The 20,931-nt window shown below is 50.3% G+C and overlaps 1 protein-coding gene across 3 annotated transcripts; it reads right to left on the bottom strand.

Moving 5' to 3' along the window:
- Window positions 1-1,231: 1,231 nt before the first annotated feature.
- PRAG1 (PEAK1 related, kinase-activating pseudokinase 1) lies at window positions 1,232-20,682 on the bottom strand. Of its 3 annotated transcripts, XM_046940799.1 has the most exons (7): window positions 18,694-20,682; window positions 18,416-18,521; window positions 17,937-18,317; window positions 15,092-16,818; window positions 8,662-8,819; window positions 5,495-6,234; window positions 1,232-2,548 (listed from the first exon to the last, which is right to left on the bottom strand). In XM_046940799.1, the coding sequence occupies exons 3-7, from the start codon at window positions 18,219-18,221 to the stop codon at window positions 1,511-1,513; spliced, it is 3,948 nt and encodes a 1,315-aa protein (XP_046796755.1). In that variant the 5' UTR covers window positions 18,222-18,317; window positions 18,416-18,521; window positions 18,694-20,682; the 3' UTR covers window positions 1,232-1,510. The 3 variants fall into 3 exon arrangements, with proteins under 3 accessions (XP_046796755.1, XP_015131927.2, XP_015131925.2); XM_015276441.4 differs by lacking the exon at window positions 18,416-18,521; XM_015276439.3 differs by lacking the exon at window positions 18,416-18,521 and having other exon boundaries at window positions 20,649-20,682.
- Between the last annotated feature and the right edge of the window lie 249 nt (window positions 20,683-20,931).

The following is a 20,931-nucleotide window of genomic DNA, read 5'->3' as shown; positions in this document are numbered from 1 at the left end:
ACGTGCACGGCTTCCTCCCTAAGGGGGTTGGGGGAAATTCACTGCAAACGGGTGCCCAGCCAAGGAACCATCCCCTCCCATCAGCAGCAACCACAGCCAAATAGATTATAAAAAAAATCCAGGTGAGAAGCCTGGAGAAGATTCACAGAAAGTGTACAATGTGTCAGAAATCCTGGGGAATTAAAATTCCCACAAGAGAGCAGGCTAGAGCTGGAGGTGAAGTGAGGCTGAAGGAAAGTTTTCTCCTCGTTTCAAGCTGAGCTGGGGGGTAGCTCAGCTGGTGATGTCCTCCCTCAGCAAAGCTGATGCTGGGCTCTCTCCATGAGCCCCAAAGCTACCCCTCAGCCAATGACTGCAGAACTGGTCCCAGGAGCGGGGCAGCTCATCTCTGCCTCATTCTGGAGTGGAAGAGAGTAAAAGTAGCCCCCAAAATCTTCCAGAAAAACCAGCAGCAGCATGGCATCTCCACGAAGCCAGGTGGCTGCTGTATGTCTTGATGGAGGGAAAGGAGCTGGAAGGAGCTAGGCAGCTTCTCTCTCTTCCGTGGTGCCACATCTGTTGAAAGAACATTCACAGTGCACCCTGCCCTACACATTTGTAATGCAAACACCAGCAGCAATAGGGGCCTCCCAGACCAAAGGCTACAGGGTCCAGGCCAGCTAATCTCACAGTTAAGGGGTTAAATAAATGCTACACACAAGGGACAGGTAAGTTACCTGGTGATGGGAAGGTGCTGGAGGGATGGGGAAAGCAAAGTGGCCCGGCACTGACTTTATTCCCTGGGACCTTGGAGGTGAATTGGGAATTTTCCATTTCATTAACTTTACAAGGGGTAATTCCCAGCACGCAGCATCATCTCTGTGAACAGCCCCATCCTGGCTCTCTCATCCTTACACAACTGAGCAGCTACAAGGCTGCAGTTCAAGACAGGAAGGCAATGCCGTATTAGCACCTAGAGAAGGTAATAGGCAGGTGATAATGGGTTTCTCGCAGCGGAAAATGCATCTTATACACAGAAGCAAGCCATGATTTTTGTTGTAAAAGTGAGAAACAAATTGGATATCAAAACAGACATGAATTTGAAAGCCCCTTGTGGTGCTTCCTCGCAAAGGAGGGTTATACGTACTGCTCTTGCTCCCAAGGAGAATAAGCCAGCCTGCCCACTCTGGTGAGCAGAGTGGGGACCAAAGGATCATCCCACAGGTGCAGAAATCAACTCAAGTACATTTTGTTCATGAGAAACAAGCACACACAGGCAGGAGTTTATTAGTCCACAGACTTACCATACAAAAAAAAAAAATCCTCCTTTAGAGGAGTAGGCTCCCAGTTTTGCCTGCTCGCAAATTAGTGCTCAGGGTACTAACCATGTCTTACATTGATCAGAGCTCAGGACAGGAGATGAACACGTGTTCACAGCTGAGATTCAAGCCTCTCACATTTTAATGGGGCCGTGTACCTTCCACTGCAAGGCAATCAGGAGCCCTCAGCCGCCTCAGAGACACGTCCAAGGTCAGAGCAGCTGCAGCAGTTTTAACGTGTGTGAGAGGGAGACAGGCTCAGCGGAGGCCAAGTACTGGCAGCACAGCCAGTCCTCCAGTTCCACGCCCCGCTCCGTGTCCACAGCCCTCTCCGCAAACTTCATCATCAGCAGGGCACGCTTCATGTCCACCCAGTTCTGAAGCACCTGGTGGAGGGCTTCCTCGTGGCTGAGGGGCTGTTCGGTCAGGTCCTTCCGTGGCCCCCACAGCAAGCACTGCAGCATCCGCTTGGCCTCGGTGATCCGCACGCGCTTGATGGGATCTGCCTCCAGAAGCAGGTGGGCCAGCTGCTGGAGCCCCCGGGAGTAGATGGACAGGCTGGGCAGAGAAGGGAGGTCCTCAGGGCTGTACTCCTGCTCCTTGAGGTGCACCTTCTCCTCAAAGGGGTTGGGCTGGTGCAGGAGCTCGTAGATGAGGATTCCAGTCTGAAACTCATCAAACTTCTTGTACTGAGAAGCTGACACAATCTCCGGGGCCAGCCGGGCCTGGCTCTTCTTCAGTTTGGAGTCTCCAGATCCCGGTTTCTGTTTAGCTTTCAAAAAATTGCTGATGATGAGGCGGGGCAAGTTTCTGTCATCTTTGGCTTTCGCACAGCTCATGAGGGGCTTGCAGGGGATGAGCAGAAGGTTCTCCAGGCACAGGTCCCGATGGATGATGCCGTGCTCTTTGAGATGCTCCAGGCCATTGCAGAGCTGGAGGAGCAAGAAGCAAACCCGACGCTCGTACATCTCAGGCTTGGCTTGGTGCAGCGTCACCGAGTCCCTCACGAAGTCGGCCGTGGTCTGGCTGGGCACCTCGCGGGTGATGACCACCACACAGTCGTGCTCACTGGCGGTGCGGGAGGGACGGAGGCCATCCGCAGACACGCTCTTCCCCACATCGGAGGCCAGCAGCATGCTGGAGGGGACAGAGGCCACAAAATGCCCACAGTCCTGCTGTATGTTGAAGTGGACTGGCACTGGGGGGCTGCAGTACGAAGCAGCCACCTTGGACTCCTGGGTTTTACATATCTGTGAGGAGAGACCAAAAGAGAAGTCTTATCTGTCAGCACTTTCTTCCCACCTCACCCTTCTCTGGTCCTGCGTCCTGGAGGTCCTTTCACATCCTCATCAAACAAACACTCCACTTCCTTGCTTCAGTAACCACCCTGATCAACGGCTGAAGAAAACCAGTAACAAACTATACTCATCAGCACAGGAGCGAACAACAGGTTTAGAAATAAGTGATAAAGCTGCAAACTCAAGGGAAAAAAAAAAAAAAAACCCACAAAACATTTTATAGTCTAGATTTTCTTAAACTCACGTGACTTTGTCTTCATTTTGTTTTATATTTGAGCATTAAAGACTAGGCTAACTCCAACCCAGTTTTATTATGGGAGTATCCATTAACTTACGGGGCCTTCTGGCATTTCTATTATACTTCCCCCCCTTTTTATTTAGGGATGTATTTATATCTTACCCACAGGAATCAACAACAGGCTGAAACACAGCATAAAAGGTTTCAAACCCCGGAGCGTGCCACCGCCAGTCACGGCATGCGTGCAAAATTGGATGAGAAATCAATTTTGCCTCTGAGTTAAAATAAAGTCAAGAATAGAGAGGAGCTGGGGAAGCAGGCTGCTTTTGTATTCCACTATCAGTGGTTCGAATCTAGGCGCTTGCAGGTAATTCGCTCAGATGAGATGATAGTGTGGAGATGGAGCATTTCAAGCTCCTATTGTCCTTTCTCTTCTAAACAAAAATACTCTGCTGCATGCTTATTTTGTGAAAAGATAATCTCTGGAGAGCTAGACAGACTGCACATTGGGTCACAGCAAGCCCAAGCGTCTCCACCGGCAGAGGAAGCCTTCCATATCCCTGCTGCTCAAATTTGCTTTTTCCTCCTCACGTGGGTAAGACACATAAGGCTTAGGACAAGGGAAAGAGGAGTCCTCAGGAGAATAAATGCAACCAGATAGGGTCAGGGAGATCCTCCACCAGTCAGCTGTTCTTGATGACTTTCACTTGCACCAGGGGCATCCTCCATGCAGCAAGACCAAGTAAAAGCCTGAGGCTGGATTAGTCATTCATCTTTAAGCAGAGAAAGAAGCCAAGGAGTAGAGCGTATCTTGGCTTAATTCCTCTAAAGACATTTCATGTAACCTTGGGTCCTTCCAGCTAATTTAGATGTATCTGTGTCTGCCTTTGCACAGCCCAAACTCTGGCTCTGGCTGCACAAGTCAGGTCCTCTCCCCATCACGAGTTATCCAAATCTAATTTTAACTACAGGTCTGTGATTTCTTACACGTCCAAAAATCCGTACCAAAAGCCAGCAGGAGCAGCTAGAAATCAGCCAGTGGTAAAGCTTTGCAAGTATTCTCTACTTCATCTACCAAAAAGAAGGTGGCCCACTGGAACATTGCAGATGTGTGAGTGCACGTGCATAAGCACATATGTAACTTCACTTTGTGCTGGCTCAGAGCACTGCCCTGTTGGACCGGTTTTGGCTTTATTACAGTGCTCTGCAGCATAGCAAGAGCACAGAATAAGCACGCAGGAATACAAGCGCAGACCCATTACGAGACTAAAATGTGGTGTTTCTGCCTTGGCAGGAATTCATCCACTACAGCAGCAGAGCTTAGCCTCTGAACCCCCCCAAGCACAGCAGGCAAGATGGAAGGTCTGCGTGTGCCACAGGGAATCACGCATTGAAAAGGAACATGCCACTTCACCATGCAGTTCTCAGGTTTCTGGAGGAAATTTTCCATGGATTTAGGAATAACATGCAAGAAAAGCTGCTGCTCTGAGTGCCGGACTGGCAGCAAACCCCCACCCAACTCTGCTCTGGTTATTCGGGCCCCTTGTTGGGTTGACCCTACTTTCTCTGAAAAAAAAATCAACTGGCTTTAAAGCTATCACTTAGCTAAAAACATCCCCTTGGGGGTTGTACTAGTGGAAACAGTTCAGCAGAATTTCTATTCTTGCTTAATGCATCTCTAGCATTGCTTTTTTTGGAGAATTATTTTAGGTTTTTAAAAGCCATACGAAGAGGAAGCAGCAGTGAACTTCCCCCAGGCTGAAGTCCAGATAGAAATTAAAGGCTCGATATTCAGGCAGTAACTTGGGTCAAGAACGCAGAATCCATGAGATGCACGTGAAACGGGTGGCCTAAGTTTATTGATGTAGGTTTCAGAGAGCTTAACCATGGCACCTCAAGTTTCCATTTCAAACATAGATTCCACACAGTGACAGGAATATACGCATTTCAGGCCTGACCTTACACAGCATGTCTAGGTCAGCCTTGCATTGTTTAACTGAGATTTGCAATATCTTAAAGCCTGTAGTTTCAAGATCACGCAAGCGCTCACACGGTTTCTGGGTCAGACCTTTCACTTAAAAGGCAGGCAGAGGGAAAAAGGATGTCTTTGATAGCTTTTAAGCAGCTTCTGTTGCCAGAGGTGAACAATGCTAACTTTACAACATAGTATTTGCATGAAGTTTTTTAGAAAGAAATGGGTTGTGTTGTAGACCCCAATAGTCTGCAGAAGTAGGCACCTGGCTGACATCTGTTACTACAAAAACCTACATCTCTAAATTAGCCTTTTCAAGGTGTGAAGGAAGACTAGCAATCTTGGGAGGGTTTTTCACTTGCCAAACTTCAGCTGTGAGAATGATGAACCTGAGGAAAACAGGCCAGCAAATACTGGTGGTGCTTCTTAAAGCTGCATTGCTAATTCTGTTCTTTCATTTGGTGTCCAATGGAAAGGAGCCCAGAAATTCAGTCCCAGCTCTGCTATTGGCCAAGTTGGATGGGGCCCTGGTCTAGTATTAAATGTGGAGGTTGGCAGCACCGCATGTGGCAAGGGGGTTGGAGTTTGATGATCCTTGAGGTCCCTTCCAACCCAAGCCATTCCGTGATTCTATGGGATGCAGACCGTGCAGCTCTTTTGCCCAGGCTTACCTTTGTCACAGCCTTACCTTCACAGCATAGGTGGTGGAAGGGTCCTTGGAGCAGGTGGCACAGTAATAGATTGCATCCCCTGAGTCACAGCAGGGCTTGTTGCACGCCAGCTTGAAGAGTGACCAGTTGTTCTCACTGAAGTGCAGCTCATTCTTCTGCTCCCGCATGAAGCAATCCTCACACTTGGCGACCAGGCGGCGCAAGGACTCAGCATAGAGGGCCCCCAGCTTGGCGTACACCCCCTCCTTGCTGTCAATATTGCTCAGGAGGTTGTGGAGCTGGAGGCTGGAGCCTGATGATACCTGGCTGGACATGCTGAGCTGCGAGGAAGAACGGGACTGGAGGTTTCTGCTGGGGACGCAGGTCCCTGTGCTCTTGCTGGTGGCTGAGCCCCAGTAACCATTTCCTTTGGAGCCTTTCTCCAGGGATTCTGAGGAGGAGAAGATGCTGGGGTGACCTCTGAAGCTGGCCGGGTGGAGGAAAGGAGACTCCTCACGGAGGCAGACGTTGCTCTCAGAATGGCTGACGTTCAGTCTGGGGCAAGCAGTGCCAGCTGCTCTGCCTGAAGACCCCTGTCCCCCAAAAAAGCCATCTGGGGAGGACACCGTCCTGCTCACTGTCTTCTTCTGAGGCAGAGGAGGCGGGCGGCTTGAGACAGAGGACAGACTGTCATCACCGGAGGCAGGAGGGAAGGGGACAGGGGGAAATGCCAGGCTCTCAGCTGGAGGGGGTGAGTGGTTTGGCTCAGACGAGTGCCCTAGGAGACAGCAAGGCACAGGATTTGATTAATGGTGGGAAGCACAGGCCCCTCTCCGTGTACCTACCACCCCCACAAGCTACATCCACCAGTACCCAACAGGCAATTCTCATCACCTGCAAAGCTACACCATAGGGGTTGGGTCTTTAATCTGGTCTGAAAAGCAGGCTGCAACCAGCTAGCTAAAGAAATGCTCTGCAGATCGGAAATTGCTTTCCTGTGAACTGCATGCATGATAGCAAAAAGCTGGTAGAGGGTAAATATTTAAGCTGTGACATCATACAGGAGGAGGTAAGAATGAAGCACTCAGGGATTCTTGTTGGACAGCAATCTCTCAAGCAAAGCCTGTTTCACCTGGGAGCTGCCGCCCAGTGCCTCAGCAGCAGCGTGGCACGATAAGAGTGACTCACGCAGCACACGACTTTGGCTTAAACGTGAGCAGAGCAGCCCAACAAGGACACTGAACACGTCTCTCTGCCTTACATTGGGTAAGGGTCATCGTGTGGGGTTTGGCAAGCTCCACTCTTCTGAAGAAATCTGGCCTCCCCTCTGTCTGTCCCCAGCTTACATCAGACCTCCCTGCTCAGAGGGCAGCCAGCCCCACTACATACCACAAAACCCTTTCAGCTCCCTACAGCATTTGCACAGGCACAGGAACGCTCTTCCAGGCAGCTGTAGCTGTTGTTTTCCTACCTGGCAGGTAATATGGATGCAGAAGAGGAGGAAAGTGGAAAAGGATGATCGAGACTGAAATAAAGAGCAAGACTTTCAGGTCAGGGAGACAGAAAAAATATGGAGACCCCTGTCTGGTCCACAGGAAAGATCCCCTCCATCAAAAAACTGGCAGAACCTGCAGACAAGAGGCATTCAGCAGAGCATCCCTTGCCACTTCCACTCCAAGGGGCTTTGACAGAAGATGCAGCCAAGAGGAATTCTTCAGCATGCAGCCCAAGAGTAACACACTCACCAGGATTACGCAGTCAGATTCCCATTTCAAGAGGAAGGATTTATTTGATAGAAGCTTATGGAACAAGCAGCAGCACTGGAACCTCTGGCAACCAGTCCACACGCATAGCCCACAAGTGCCAAATTGCTCTCACCTCTTTTTTATGTGCCGTTGGGCTCTGCCCTAAGCATAGGGTAACAGCTGAAATCATTCCATAACTTCCCTTAGTGCGCTCTGCACCTTCGGGGTAGAGTCCTTCCTTCTGCAGCAAAGGGCTTGAACAACGCCCCATATTTTAACATCTGACAGCACAGCCAATTAATGTGAGCTCATCTCACTCAATGACTGACTGCAGACCAACTGCTTGCTTACATCAGCAAGAGGAAAAAACTACATACAGGTTACTCAGTTTAAAGCTCAACCTTCCTGAGTTGAGTTTAAACAGTTGCCTCTGCAAGTGGAGGCAGAGAAATCCTCTTGTCCTGGGTAAGTTTTGACAGCAAATTGCTTCCGTGCCTTGCAAGTAAAGATCTGACACGTGCGAGTTCTCCTTCCCCACGTACAATTTCCTGGCAGTCTCACTCTCAGAGTCCAAGTTAGAAGTGGAAAAATGGTCTTTCCAGAGCTCTGACTCTTAATTTTATAGCTGCACATTGTTGCTCTTGGAAAGACGGAACTTCCACTACATGAAGGTTGCTTTTGCAAAGGAAATACTTTCTGAGCTGCCGAACATGTTAGCACATGTCTAAGTTACGCACTTACGAAGAAAGTGACTTCATATTAGTATTTTTTAATTTCAGTTAAACAAGTGCAGGCAGATTTTCCCCCTTCAAGAAACGACTGGGAACACAATGAGAGGGAGAGATCACCTCTAGCACAAGAGCCCTTCTGGTACTCCTCAAATCCTTGAAGGACTGCCCGTGAGTGTGACTTTGGGCAATGCATGAAGCACAAGCAAGACAAACATAACTGCTTTCAGACACGGGCTTTATCCAGACAAGACGAGAATCACAGGACAAACAGATTTGGCACTGACCAAATGAAAGAGGAAAAAGCCATGATGTTGATCTGGCTCTGCCACCTTCATCTTAAGCGTATCAAGAAGCAGGAGGGTGAGATAATGACTTCTAGTTGTGCCAGTGGAGTTTCAGATTGGCTATTAGGAAAAATTTCTTCTCAGAAAGAGTGGTGATGCAGTGGCACGGGCTGCCCAGGGAGGTGGTGGAGTCACCATCCCTGGAGGTGTTCAAGAAACGTGGAGATGTGGCACTGAGGGACGTGGTCAGTGGGCATGGTGGGATTTAACGGTCTCTTCCAACCTTAATGATTCTATGATTCGATATGGTGGTTTGCTGGGAGAATTAGGTGATGGGATCCTTGTGATCTCTGCTTTGCAAGTGCTGTCCCAGCAGTGGGACTCAGTATAGCTCAATCCCTCCTCAGTGCTAATGCTACTTCTCCTCCACCCTGCCGCCACTTACTGCCATCACTGCCAGTCTGAGCATCAGAGTCGAGGCTGTCGGAGGAGCCAGCTGTGAAGCTGACATGGACGCTCCTGAAGGGTGGGCTCAGGCTCTCAGCAGAGCTGTTGCTGGCCCTCTCCAACTCAGCGTTATTTGGGTTCATTTTCGGAGCGTGCCTAGGGAGAGTAAACAGAAAGGTCAGGAGACAGTAAAAGACACGATGCATATACTTGTGCATGGAGAATCAAGCTGAGAGCAGCCTCAGCTTGATCTCTGCACATCCATACAGACACTGCGCAGTCTTTTATCAGGCTATTACCTTGTGCACTTTTCTTCTTTCTCTAGAACTTGGGGATCGTATCCCACTGACACTGAGCAAGCTATAGCCCTGCAAAGCGCCAGTCCCCATGAGAAACCCACTGCATTTGAGCAGAGAGAGAACCATTGGGGCAACAGTGCCTAACCCTGGTCTGTACCTTCTTTTTCCCAGTGAGGTCCTGAACCATATCCCATTTTGGCCATTGCCACAGGGAAGTGGGGACCCACCATTATCTGCCCTTGGTAAAACTCAGTGGAAAGGCGAAGCATCACTTCTCCCATTTTACAGAAGGGCAGGTTGAGACTGGGCATCAGAATCCAGCTCCTGCACGGCAGAGGCAAGAGGAGAAGGAAGTTCCATCACTGGCAACCATCATCTCCTTGGTGCATCACTGTAATGAAGGACATCTTCCAAAAAAAGACTGACCTCTGCCGAAAACAAGAGCATGCCAAACCCAGGACCTACCATGCAGTTTTTAATGTAAGGTCCACTGGTTTTCATACTACTTCCATCTAAAAGAAATAAATACATAAACCATAAGCTGTCCTTATGTCCTGCCAGAGTCACAGTTCAAACGATCAATTGTAGGCAGGCAGGATACAGAGTGAGATAAAGAGTTTCCCCTGCATTTTCTTCATTTTTTTTTTCTTCTCTGGAAAACAACAGGAGTTGTTGAAATCTTTGTACCCATCTTTGGTACAGTTCAGGCTCTACCGGCCAGTAAACAAAGGTTATTTGCCCACATTTTTTTAAATAAATCTGCTAATCTACTGATAAAACTCAACACATTGTCGAATGAGAACATATAAAGGCTGCTGGAAAACTTGCAAAATAGAAAAACAGCTTCCACCAGCTATCTTGCTGGAAGGTATCTGGCGTTTCCTAATCAGAGCTGAATGGCTGCTGAGAAAGACAAACAAAAGGCATGCACGGCTGTGTTCTTGTGACACACTGCTCACACACACACAATCCCTCCTCTTCCACAAGCCCAAGCCCAGCCGATGCCACGAGGGTTTTAAGGTTAAGAAACGTTTTGCCCTATGTCCAGACAAAGCACTTACTCTCATGTCCACACAACCACATGGAGAGCAGCACGTAGGAGAAGCCCGGAAGAAACTTCTGCCAGACTTCCTCATTTGCCCGAGCAGCCTCATCCTAAAAATACTCGGGGACTGGTCAAAATGAGGCTGTGAAAACCACCCCAGGTACAGCTTGGTGGAGCCACTGCTCTTGGTCTTGCGCCGCTGATGAGTTTACCGCACGCACTCGGTCACCGCAGCCAGGCTCTGCGGGAGGGTTTGCAAAGCTTCACATGCATCACACAAGGCAGGTTAAAAAGAAAAAAGTACAAAGAGCAAGCAAGAGATGCACGGAGATTTTTAGCATTGTTGCTAGCAGCCAACTGGACTCAAATTCTCTCTTAAAAAAAAAAAACAAAAACTATATATATACATATATACACATACACACGTACATACACATATGTAAACTATTCAACTTCATCCCATAACCACAACGATCAGAAGCTCAGCTTTTTGTAACGTGGGGGAATAGATGGAGGGGTACCCACCCACGCACTTGAGAATCAAGGAAGCAGTTGAGCCCATAAAAAAAAGAAAGATTTTAGGAGAGAGCTGGTCTTGATTTGCACCGATGAGAGGTTTCTCTAACACGTTCCTCCCCCCATCCGCACACACCGCACACGCACACAAAAGAAAAGTTGATGCATTTCAGTTTCCTTCCCATCACTTAAGCACAGATCCACGGCGCTGCCTTACCATTCCCGTACTCAGGCAGTGATGAGACTTTGCTCAGCGGTGCAAGGTCCGCCGCACGCAGCCACACCTATTCCTCCCAGCAACCTGGGCACAACACGGCTGCTGCCAGCACCCTCCTGGCTGTGTGTTTGCCGAGCCCAGTGCTGAAGTCATACATACGGAGAGCCCCATTTCCTTTCTGTACCGCTGTGACTTATGTAAAATGCAGTTCCTGAATAGGCACACCGAAATAGAATTTGCTTGCTGCTTAAGCGACATCCTGCTCTTGTTTCAGATGTTACAGCAGGCCAGCTTATACTGCCTGGAAACATTCTGGTTTCACATCTCCCTCCTTTCCTAGGAGCTGCTCGACACGCAGCCTGCAGCACGCCCAGATTAAATACTGATCTCTGTACCAAAGAAGTACTGACAGTGCTTGCTGTGGTCAAACCGTCCCGTTTCAATAAAATATGCTGAGCTACTGCTCGCTGCAACAACCTACGGGACCCTGATTTACAGCTAACCCCAACTTCCTCTCCTTTGTAGTGCTCATTCATATCAAGGGCATAGGTTATTGCTCTCTGCCTTGCCTTTTCCATCTAAGGATATTGAAAATAAAGAGCAGGAATTAATTTTAAACCCTATAGCCTGGATGGAGCAGTGCCTAATTTACCTCTATTTCCCAAATCTATGCTCGGCGCCTTAAGTGGTAGCTTCAAGAGCAGCACCCTCAAGTGAGAGTGCATAAAGAGTAGGTCACAAAAGAGTCAGCTCTCAATCTATTCATCTAACAAGACAGGCTTTCCAGCTTTCCTAATTACTCTGGCAGCTTTAAACACACTTGAATTATTCAACATCCTCCACACGACATCCTGGCATACCCCGGCAACCCCTCCGATTCCCTATTCCCCAGTTTTCGCATCCTGAACAACAGCACTATAACATGCAATCTCAGTACATCTCAAGCTCATTTGTCCTTTCAGTGGCAGTGGATTTCAGGACGTGCCAAGCTGCACACGTTTATTGCCTGAGGTGACCATGTTCTTCAAAGTCCAGAAGGTATCTAAAGCACTGCCCTTTGAAGGTGGCACTAATTACTATGAAAACAGCAGCGCCGTTTCCTTTCTTTTAGAGGCACATAAAATAGATTAACAGTCGAGGTTTATATGCTGGAAGGAACCATTAGGATCATTTTGCCTAAACCTCTGCATAACATAGGCATAAATTTCAGCAAGGATTCATTCCTTGTGCCGAATAACTGAATGCCGCAATCTTATCACACATTTATCACTAAAGAACATTTAAACCATCACTGCACACTGAAGTCCTGAGGATCCTAGTTCTCCTGGTGAGCCCTTTCCATAGCCAACTAACCTCCTAGCTCTTGGAAGAAGGCCAGCTGCCATTTTCCTTTTCCAATCTCTTTCCTCTTGTAGTCTGATTACACGACGGTTGGACTAGATGATCTTGTAGGTCCTTTTCAATGTTGGAATTCTATGATTGACTCATTTTCTATTTAGTTTCAAGCCTTAAATATCTGTAATCTTTCAAACAAGGGCTGTACGAAGAAACAGAAGGATGAAATAGGTACAGATCAGCTTACAGCAAAACTGGAGTCTCATCAATGCCCTGCACTGTAAGTTTTTTCCTCCCTTTCATTGTTAGAGCAAAGAGGAACCGAAAAAAAGGCAATTTTAACATGCTACATATTCTCTTCTTTCTCAAATTTGAAGAACATGTAAATTTTCTTTAAAATAATCAATTCAGTTTAGTCGGGAAAGTCAATAATATTAAACTGCTACGGCTTAAGATCTATGAGGAAAAAAGATTGCTACACACCTTTCCTGAGGCTGCACTCAGCTTACCCTGGCCTCACCTACGCTCAGCTCATCTGGTGAAGGGACTTTCACAGCTGTCCCACTAGAAGATGTCTTGGGCTGGCACATCCTGTCTATGTGAGGAACTATATCAGCGTAACCGCAACAGTGGTCGCTCTTCCATTATGGACAAGCACATGCCCACATGCTGCCCAGGCCTAGGAGAGTAGAAATGTGTCTCACAGTCACCATGAGTGCAAGATCTCCTCCCTCCTTCAGGCACGTCGCCCAGGAACACCAGAGATGTTCCACCAGCACTAGGCAAGTTGTACCATGAGTCAAAGCTGCCAGCAATGGCTGCACAGGTAACACAACCCTGCTGTGGTGGTTTCAACTAGCTGTGCACGTAGGCATCCCTCCCACTGACACACACAGGTAACAACACCCTGGATCCCGCATCAACATGCTCAAAGAAGGCAAGCTGGAGATGAAAACAAGAGCACTCTCAAAGCAAACAAACAAAGCAGCTGGCTGTGTTTGCATGGCTTGTGAAACCCGCCATTGCGATCGTATCGCTCCTTAGGCCACAGGGCCATGCAGAGCCTCTGTAGCCAGGGAGTGGTGCTCTTTGAATAAGGCACCCCAAGGCTCAGCTGCAGGCATCGAGGTTTTGGGAGGCAGTTGCATGTAGCACAAAGCATTGCCTACAGCAATGGGGATAAGAGCAATGTTAGCACCGACCTCAACCAGACAGCATGTTCCACAGCTAGGCAAAAGATGCCAGTCATGAATTCCACACATTCCCTGCCCTCACGTTCCCTGTCCTCTTTCTAGCACACAGATGCTTTCAAGATGACTCAGAATCAACTGTTAGAGTTGGCGTGGCCTGGGCCTGAAACAACCCCTCCAAGGAGCAGAAAACGCTCCACACCCACCAGGACAGATCGCAATTCCTAGCGCCTCAAGTGCACGGCACTGCTGGGATGTGAACCACTGACTGTCAGGGCTACCACCCTTCTGGCCTGCCCAGTGACCTCTGCTCTGCAGAGAAAATCAGGTGCTAGAGGACTGTCGGCAGGTGAGTCGGCATTTCCTAGGTGATCACTCAACAGCACCACATCAGAGCTCTGCTGAACCTCAGCACCACAGCATCTCGCAAGGCAAACACAACCCCAAGCACAGGCTGACAGAAGGCACCCAGTGGCAGCAGCCGTGAAATAAGGTTCGTAGGATCAGAGCTAAAGCGGATCTCAGTGCCATCGCTGATTTAAAGGCCATAAAGCTCATCTGTGCGCTCACATGTTTGTGGACCTTTGCTTCCCTTAGACTTCATCAGGTACCATGCAGCATTGCAGCAGAAAGACCAGCACTAAGAAGTGAAGCCTATTTTTCATCTCGTCCCTTTCCCTTGAGAAACCCAATTTGTTCACTACTTGGTCATTTTAAACCATTTGAAAATGCTTTGTTAAAAGGAAATTTGAACCAATTTAAAGTTCCCTCCATTATCCAGACCTTGAAAATCTGGTGTGAGAGCAAAGCAATGGATGTACCAACCCTAACACTGTCTCAGCCTAAGGGATGCTGTTGACCACGGACAACCCTGACCGCAGGCCTCATGAGCAAGTTCTCCAAATGCTCAACTTTTAAACCAAGGAGCTGGAGTCAAATCCACTGTGCAGTGCACAGTTCCAGGTAACAAAACTTAAGTATGCTATAAAGCAAATACAGAACACCTGCGGAATGTGAAATATCCCAGTCCCCTGTGATCAAACAGCCTAATTCATTAATTGTACAGAAAGGAAATATTTCTTTTTATTCCCTGGGTTGTTTTTGTTACTTTTTGTTTTTAATACAACTGTGGAAGCTGAATACACGTAAGTACCAGAAGTCTGCTTTATTAATTGCTTAGCAGAGCAACTTCCTTCCCAGATGGACAGCTTTCCTGCACACGTTTCGTAGTGCCTGATGTCACCCTGCCTACAAGCCCGAATCCCTGGAGAGCTCCAGCAGAGGGAAGGCTCCCTGAAGCCAGGTGGCTCCACACATCATAAGCACACCATAGACAACTCCAATTACTTGCTTGTGGGCAGGGAGCCCTCCCTGGGAAACTACAGCTTCAAGTGTTAACCTTTAAAGCAGAAAAGATGTTAGAGCCAAATTGAAAACTAGGATTTCAGAGGCCCTTGCTATGAGCACCAAGGAAGCTGCCCATCACCACCTGTAAGATGAGCTTGCAAGCTCAGGTTTTAGGTCCTACTCAATACTAAGGATCTCTGCTGAGACAGAGCCAAACTGATGTGGGTAGCTGTAGAGGGGTCCAACACATGGACCTTGCTCTCACTTGAGTACTGTGACCCAGAGCAGCCATTTACATCCTGGAAATACCAGGGTTTGCAAATATCTGATAGTTTTTCAGCTATGCCATCATCTCCTGAAAATCCACCTCAGAAAGAGAAGAAAAAAGAACAATAATCGCCTTCTGATCAACCAAGCCCTACAGCAAACGCTGCGATTGCAAAAGCTTAGCAGTCACACACATGCTCACAGGGCTGTACCTGGACTGCTTTTTTGGTGGCGGTGGTGGTGGTGCAAACTCCATCCCATTGCTCTTATCCTTAGGGAAGTCAAAGGAGAAAGATAATGACTTGCTGATCCCAGCCTGACTCTCCAGCACTGGGCAGTCTTCTATGAGATCAGCACCAGCTCTTCCACTCTCAGCTCCCTTTGCCCACGGGTGGGTTGAGAGCTCCTGCTCTTCCTCTTCTTCCTCTTCCTCCTCTTCCTCTATCCGGCACTCCTTGGCCCATGTAGGGGTGTAGTATTTCTGCCTCCTGTCGTAGGGCGAGCCTGCCAGGCCTCTGCTGGACTCTTCCATGGAAATCCCATTAACATGAGTGCACAGAGAAGGAGATGTCCTGAAGGTACTCGCATCCGCACAACTCCTTGGCAGCAGCTGAGCCCCAGCTCCATCCTGGCTAATGGTGTCACCAAGCTTCGTCACAGAGGAACTGACTGGGGGTACATGGCTCCCCTCGCTGCCCTGCTGGCTGTTTTTGGACATCTTTGGGGGGATGGCTGGGCTCTCCATAACCACGTTTTTGGTAGGAGCTGCCAAGTGAAACCTTGGGCCATTTTCACTTCCAGATGCTTGAAAAATCTCTCCAGGCTCAACGGCAGGCGATGAAGTTCCAAAATCAGGATGGGAAGCGGGGCTGATGCACGGCCACTGAACTCCCACAGCAGAGTCAGGGCTGCTGAGGAATATTGTCTTGTGGTCATCCTCCGTGTGTGCAGCCATAATCGTTATCTTTGCAGCCACTTGGGCCGTGGAGTCCTGGTGCTCCTTCTCAGCACCCAGCAGCCAGCTCCCATCCCTCCACGTGCCATCGGCCTGCTCCTTGCCACCAGCCAGCTTCTCTGCGTCCACACATCCACCAACTCCCTTCAGCTGGGCTTTCTTCCTCTTGGTGCTCTCGGCATAGATGGGATCTCCACAGGCCGGCTCAGCGAGCCGGGCACGCTGCGGCTCCACCAAGGCCTGCTGGGGAGCATTCAGCCCCTCAGGCCTGGGGCCTCCATCCAGGTCTCTGGGAAGAGGCAAGTCATCCTTCTCCCGGCACGGTGCAGAGGCAGCCATCTTGCTGCTGCCCTCAGGGAGAGCAGTAGTGTTGGACTGATGGGTCAGCTTTTTACTCTCTGCACACGGGGTGTATGGGAGCAGATCGCTCCGCTCTTTCGCTATGCAGAAGGCCACGTTCACAGCCCTGCGCTCCTCCTCACTGAACTTCACCGCCCTGCCACTCGGCCTGGGGAGCTCCACGGCATCCCTCTGCCTCCAGCTGCGGGGAGCTGGGCTCTCTCCGTGGGACTCTGCAATCGAACAGTACTCTCCCCCTTCCCCTTCGATACCAGAGGAGAGGAGGCCGCAGTCACCCTCCGAAGGTGAAGGGTTTCTGCCAGAGCTCACAACACTTCTGTCCCCCACATTAGGGCAGAGGGGCCGATGTGGCAGGGCAGACTTCTCCTTGGCTCTTTCCTCTTGCTTGCCTACCTCGCCCACCAGCACCAGGCTGTGGATGGAGACGTTTCTCTCCACGTGGCTCTCCAGGCTGCGCAGACCCACCATGGAATAGCTGGGCGTGCAGCAGGACAGGCAGTCGCGCGGCGGGCTTTGCAGGAAGGGCTTTCTCACGCCGCTGGCTCCAAACCCATCGAGGCAGATCCGCTGTGAGTCGCCTGACTTCAGAAGGAGGTGTTTACCGGAAACCATTCCCCAGCCGACCTGTGCAGGCCAAAGAGACAAGCGTGCTATCAGCACATGCAAAACGAAAGAGAAAGCAACAAAAGAAAAAGAATCCACAAGAAAGTTCACCAGCATTCACGGCCTGTTCTGTACCGTGCTCACCCCACTGATATCTCCCTATGAGGCTTTCTTACTTGTCCTGCTTCCCGCACCGCTTGCATTACCAACAATGGCAATGCACTGGAAAAAGGCATCCTCCTTTCTCTTTGTATGGGTTCACTGCCAGAAACATGTCCAACCTGTCATCCTGTCTGTGAGTCACCATGCAATTAAAGATTCAGAAAGGGAAGGAGTATCTGTGCTTTCCTCTGCTATTTTCGCTTCATTTCACGTTGCTGCTCCAGAGCCAAACTCTCTGGAGCACAGACACAGACTGTCATAGATTGTCCTGTGACAGCAGCTTGGTGACACCCAGCAGGAGGGACTGGGGAGGAGGAAGAGAAACGTATCTGAAATCTCTTCACCTGAGAGAGATTTACACGAATTGGGTCTCACAGCATTGCTTCCCAAAAGTGAGGGAATTTGTTAAAATTCACCACGGTTCCACTGCCTCAAGACTGGCAGGCTTAACTCAGCTCAGTTCTGTAGGATGTTAAGTCAAGGAAAAAACAAGGAGATCACACGGAATGTGTAGCACCTGCCAACCCATGGCCAGGCTGCAGCAGCCCCGCTCCTCCATATCAGCGGCTATCCACAAGGCAGTCAGCCTACGGTTTCTAGGATACCAGGCTCTGCTCTTGGCCTGAGAGCAGAAAGAGATTCTGGGGCAGGAGGGGACCATCCCCACCTCATGCGTGCCTGCAGGGTGACACACAGCTTCAGCCCGAGGACTTCTTTCTGTATCTTTTCCCAAGAAAGTAACTAACCCATGTGCTCATTTAAGTTCCTACACATGTTATTAACCTCCTTTGCACTCACAAGCAATGCTTAATTCGGCTTTAGCCAAAGCCAAGTTGGGAAACCAACAGGGCTCTATAAACCTGAGTCAAGAGCAGAAGGAAAAGCAATGAGAATGAAACGGTTTCATCAGATACTCCTAGTGTTCCTGAGCAGAGGTAAGTAGCGGGAAGTCATGGTTTGACTGGATTAATCATTACCTGCGACAGATCTGCGTTCATATTCACATCCGCCCACGTGTCAGAAACATCTGAGTTGATCATAGTTGGCTTCACAGCAATGGTTGGCTTGGAGAACACAGAGGTATTTACGCCTTCGTCTTCCAACGCTGGGCTCTCGGGCTTGCTCCTACCTCCATTCGGGAGCACGCCGCAAGCTCCCACGTCTGGGGATGTTTGCAGCCGATGGGAACTCTTTGGGTTGAAGCAGTTTTTACAGGAGCCAGGCTTCCACACGTGTTCCACAAAGTCACTGCACGCAGACATCTTCAAATCCTGGAGGCTCAGAGCGAGAGCCCAATGCGTCTTCTGCACTGTCCTCCGCTGTTCATTTTGCAGTTGCTTTTAAGGTCACCAAGTTACCTGGAAAGGCACAGCACTGTCTGGTTAGTTTTGGTATCCACAAAACAGAAAGGAAAACAAGAAATGGACAGATCTTTAATAGGACAGGTGATAATTACACTCATTCTGCCTTCGTCACAAAGGCTCATTGTTTACAAGGCTTTCTTCACAGTTTAGCTGAAGCCCACACAATCACTTAAAAAGCCTCAACTTCTAAGCATAACTCTGCAAGAGAGAAGACATCAAACAAGCAGCATTCCTACATGATTTAATTCCCTGTTTAACGAGCATGCAGAATCAGCCTCGTGCAAGGTTTAGATCAAGGGGAAGGGGAAGAAGTCTCGGAAGAGCTTCTCACAGCCCTGCAGAACAGAGCCAGGTGGGGAAGGTTTCTTACCCAAAGTGACATCCCTTCTCTGGAAAGAAGCATGGAGATAAAAGTCACAGAACCATCAGGGTTGAAAAAGACTTCTAAGACCATCAAGCACAACCACCAACACATCCCCACTATGCCCGCTAGCTGCCCTTCAGTGATACAGGGACCAGAATCGGTGACTGTAACCAAGGGGACCGACAACAACCGTCCTTCATCCAGAAGCACCACTGTGGTTCCTGCAGCTGCACACAAAGGCTCCTCTCCCAGCCAGACGAGCAGCAGGGCTGGGGCTGGCACTGATTGCAGCAAGTGCCTGGCAGAAAGCTCGCATCCGCTCTGCCAGGAGCCACAAATAACAGTGTCAGCTCGCTGAAACGATTCATTGTCTGCAAAGGGAGAAGCGCTTTGCTCTTGGATTACTTACAGACAAGGATGCCTTCCCATCTTCCTTCCCCAGGAGGAAATGCCCCAGGAGCAAGACATTCCTGCATTCCTGTGCCCCCTCCCTGCACGGCCAGATCTGATTGCGCTCAGCCGGTAGCTATCTGCAGCTAACAACTTTGGAGATACTTCAGACGACGACTCCCACAGAGCTCAGTGGATTAGGGAGGAGATCAGAAAACACAACCGGACCAGGAGAACTGCAGCTGGCTGCTGTGAGCGCCCTGCCACAGAAGTGCCCCACATCGCTCTGGGGTTCTTCCCTGCATCACCAACCTCAGGCCACCAGCTCCCAGCCAGCAAGCTGGTGCTTGCAAACCAACCAAACCAAGATTCCTCCAAGGGTCTCCGAGGGCACGCACGCTTTCTATCCCCAAACTAACAGCACCAAAGCAAAACTTACCGCCTGATCCCGCCTTGCTCTCACCACGCAGGCACAACACCGTGCCTACACATGACTTTGCACCTGTACACTGCTCAGAACCAGATGCACTTCAGCCACGCTTTCATCCTCTCTGGATGCAGCGTGGGCACTTGGCTCCCAAATGGAAAGGGGGGAGAGCCAGTAAGAGCTCAGGGGGGACAAAGCAAATGGGAAAGAGATGTTGACCCAAAAGCATCCGCTGAATCCAGTTGGCCCCCCTTGTAAAGGGGGATAAAGGCATTGGTACCTGCAGGCTGGTGCTGTCGAGCAGGCTGATAAAATGACAAAAAAGGATATCAATGAGATTTACAAATCGGATAGGAGGATGCCTCACTCTTTGCACAGAAGAGACCGTTTTAGACAGGTTTTTCCACAGATTTCACAGGCTCCAATCACTTATAGACACACACCCAACACCTCTTGCTTCTACGAAATTCACATTACTTGCCGGGAAAGAACAATAACAACAAAACCCCACATCTTTTCAAACATGACCACACTCTCACTTCGTTTCCATTCAGATGCAGCAAGCAGCAGCCGGCCCTCCATCAAGCCGGGGATTGCCTTCAGATGTGGGCTGCTCACCAAGTCGGGGGGCGATGACCCAAGCGCCCCATTATTCATTCTATCCACCCGACCGGGAAAAGAAAAATTAACGCGCTACGATGCGGGGATGCCGAACGCCGGGATGGAAGCCGAGAAGTTCGCGGTTCTCGTGGTTCCTGCATCACCCGAAGGTGGTTAACAAGTGTCCTGATGGGAGCTAGCCATGGGGGAGGGAAAAAGCACCACACAAAGGGAAGGCAGGGAGCGGAGAAGGGGAAAACCCCTCACTCCCGGCCCACGGCCGGCGCCGCGCCGCTCAGCCCGGGATCCCCCTCCCGCAGCCGGAGCGGCGTTCCCAGCCGGCGGGCAGCGGTAGCCCGGCTCGGATGCGCCCCGCGGGGCTTCATCGGAGCGAGGATGCTCCGGCCACGAGGCCCCCCGAGGCGCCGACCTGCCCGGAGTTCCCCGAGAGGACGCTTCGCCCCCACCCCCCCAGACTCCATCGGGGTTTCCCCGAGCCCGGCTTTGTCCCGGCGCCGCCCGCCCCCGACCCCGCCGCGCTCACCGCGCTCCGCTCCGCACTGCCGCCGCCGGGCGACTGCGAGCGCTGCTCCGCGTGGGCCGAGGGTAGCGGCCGCCCCGCCCCGATCCGATCCGCCCCACCTCACCCCACCCCGCCGGGAGGCAGCGGGAGCGGAGCCCTGCAGCCCACCGCCGCCTCCGCGCCGTGCGGTTCCGAGCGTTTCGGTAATTGGGGATCCGAGGCGTGGGGGTGGAGGGAAAGGAAAAGCCTCCCCAGCCAGCTCGGCGCTCTCCTTGCTCTGCTGCTTCCCAGTTCCTCGTGCGAT

This window comes from Gallus gallus, chromosome 4, assembly GCF_016699485.2.
Source record: "Gallus gallus isolate bGalGal1 chromosome 4, bGalGal1.mat.broiler.GRCg7b, whole genome shotgun sequence".
In the NCBI taxonomy this organism is placed as follows: domain Eukaryota; kingdom Metazoa; phylum Chordata; class Aves; order Galliformes; family Phasianidae; genus Gallus; species Gallus gallus.
The sequence above is the reverse complement of the archived record's forward strand: the minus strand, read 5'-3'. Positions and strand labels throughout refer to the sequence as shown.

Coding starts and splice junctions, on each gene's coding strand:
- PRAG1 (XM_046940799.1), bottom strand. CDS start 18,221: ATGTCTGCGTGCAGTGACTTTGTGGAACACGTGTGGAAGCCTGGCTCC. Junction 16,819..17,936: donor TGAACGCAGATCTGTCGCAG/GTAATGATTAAT, acceptor TGGCCTGCACAG/GTCGGCTGGGGAATGGTTTC. Junction 2,549..5,494: donor CCACCACCTATGCTGTGAAG/GTAAGGCTGTGA, acceptor CTCTCCTCACAG/ATATGTAAAACCCAGGAGTC.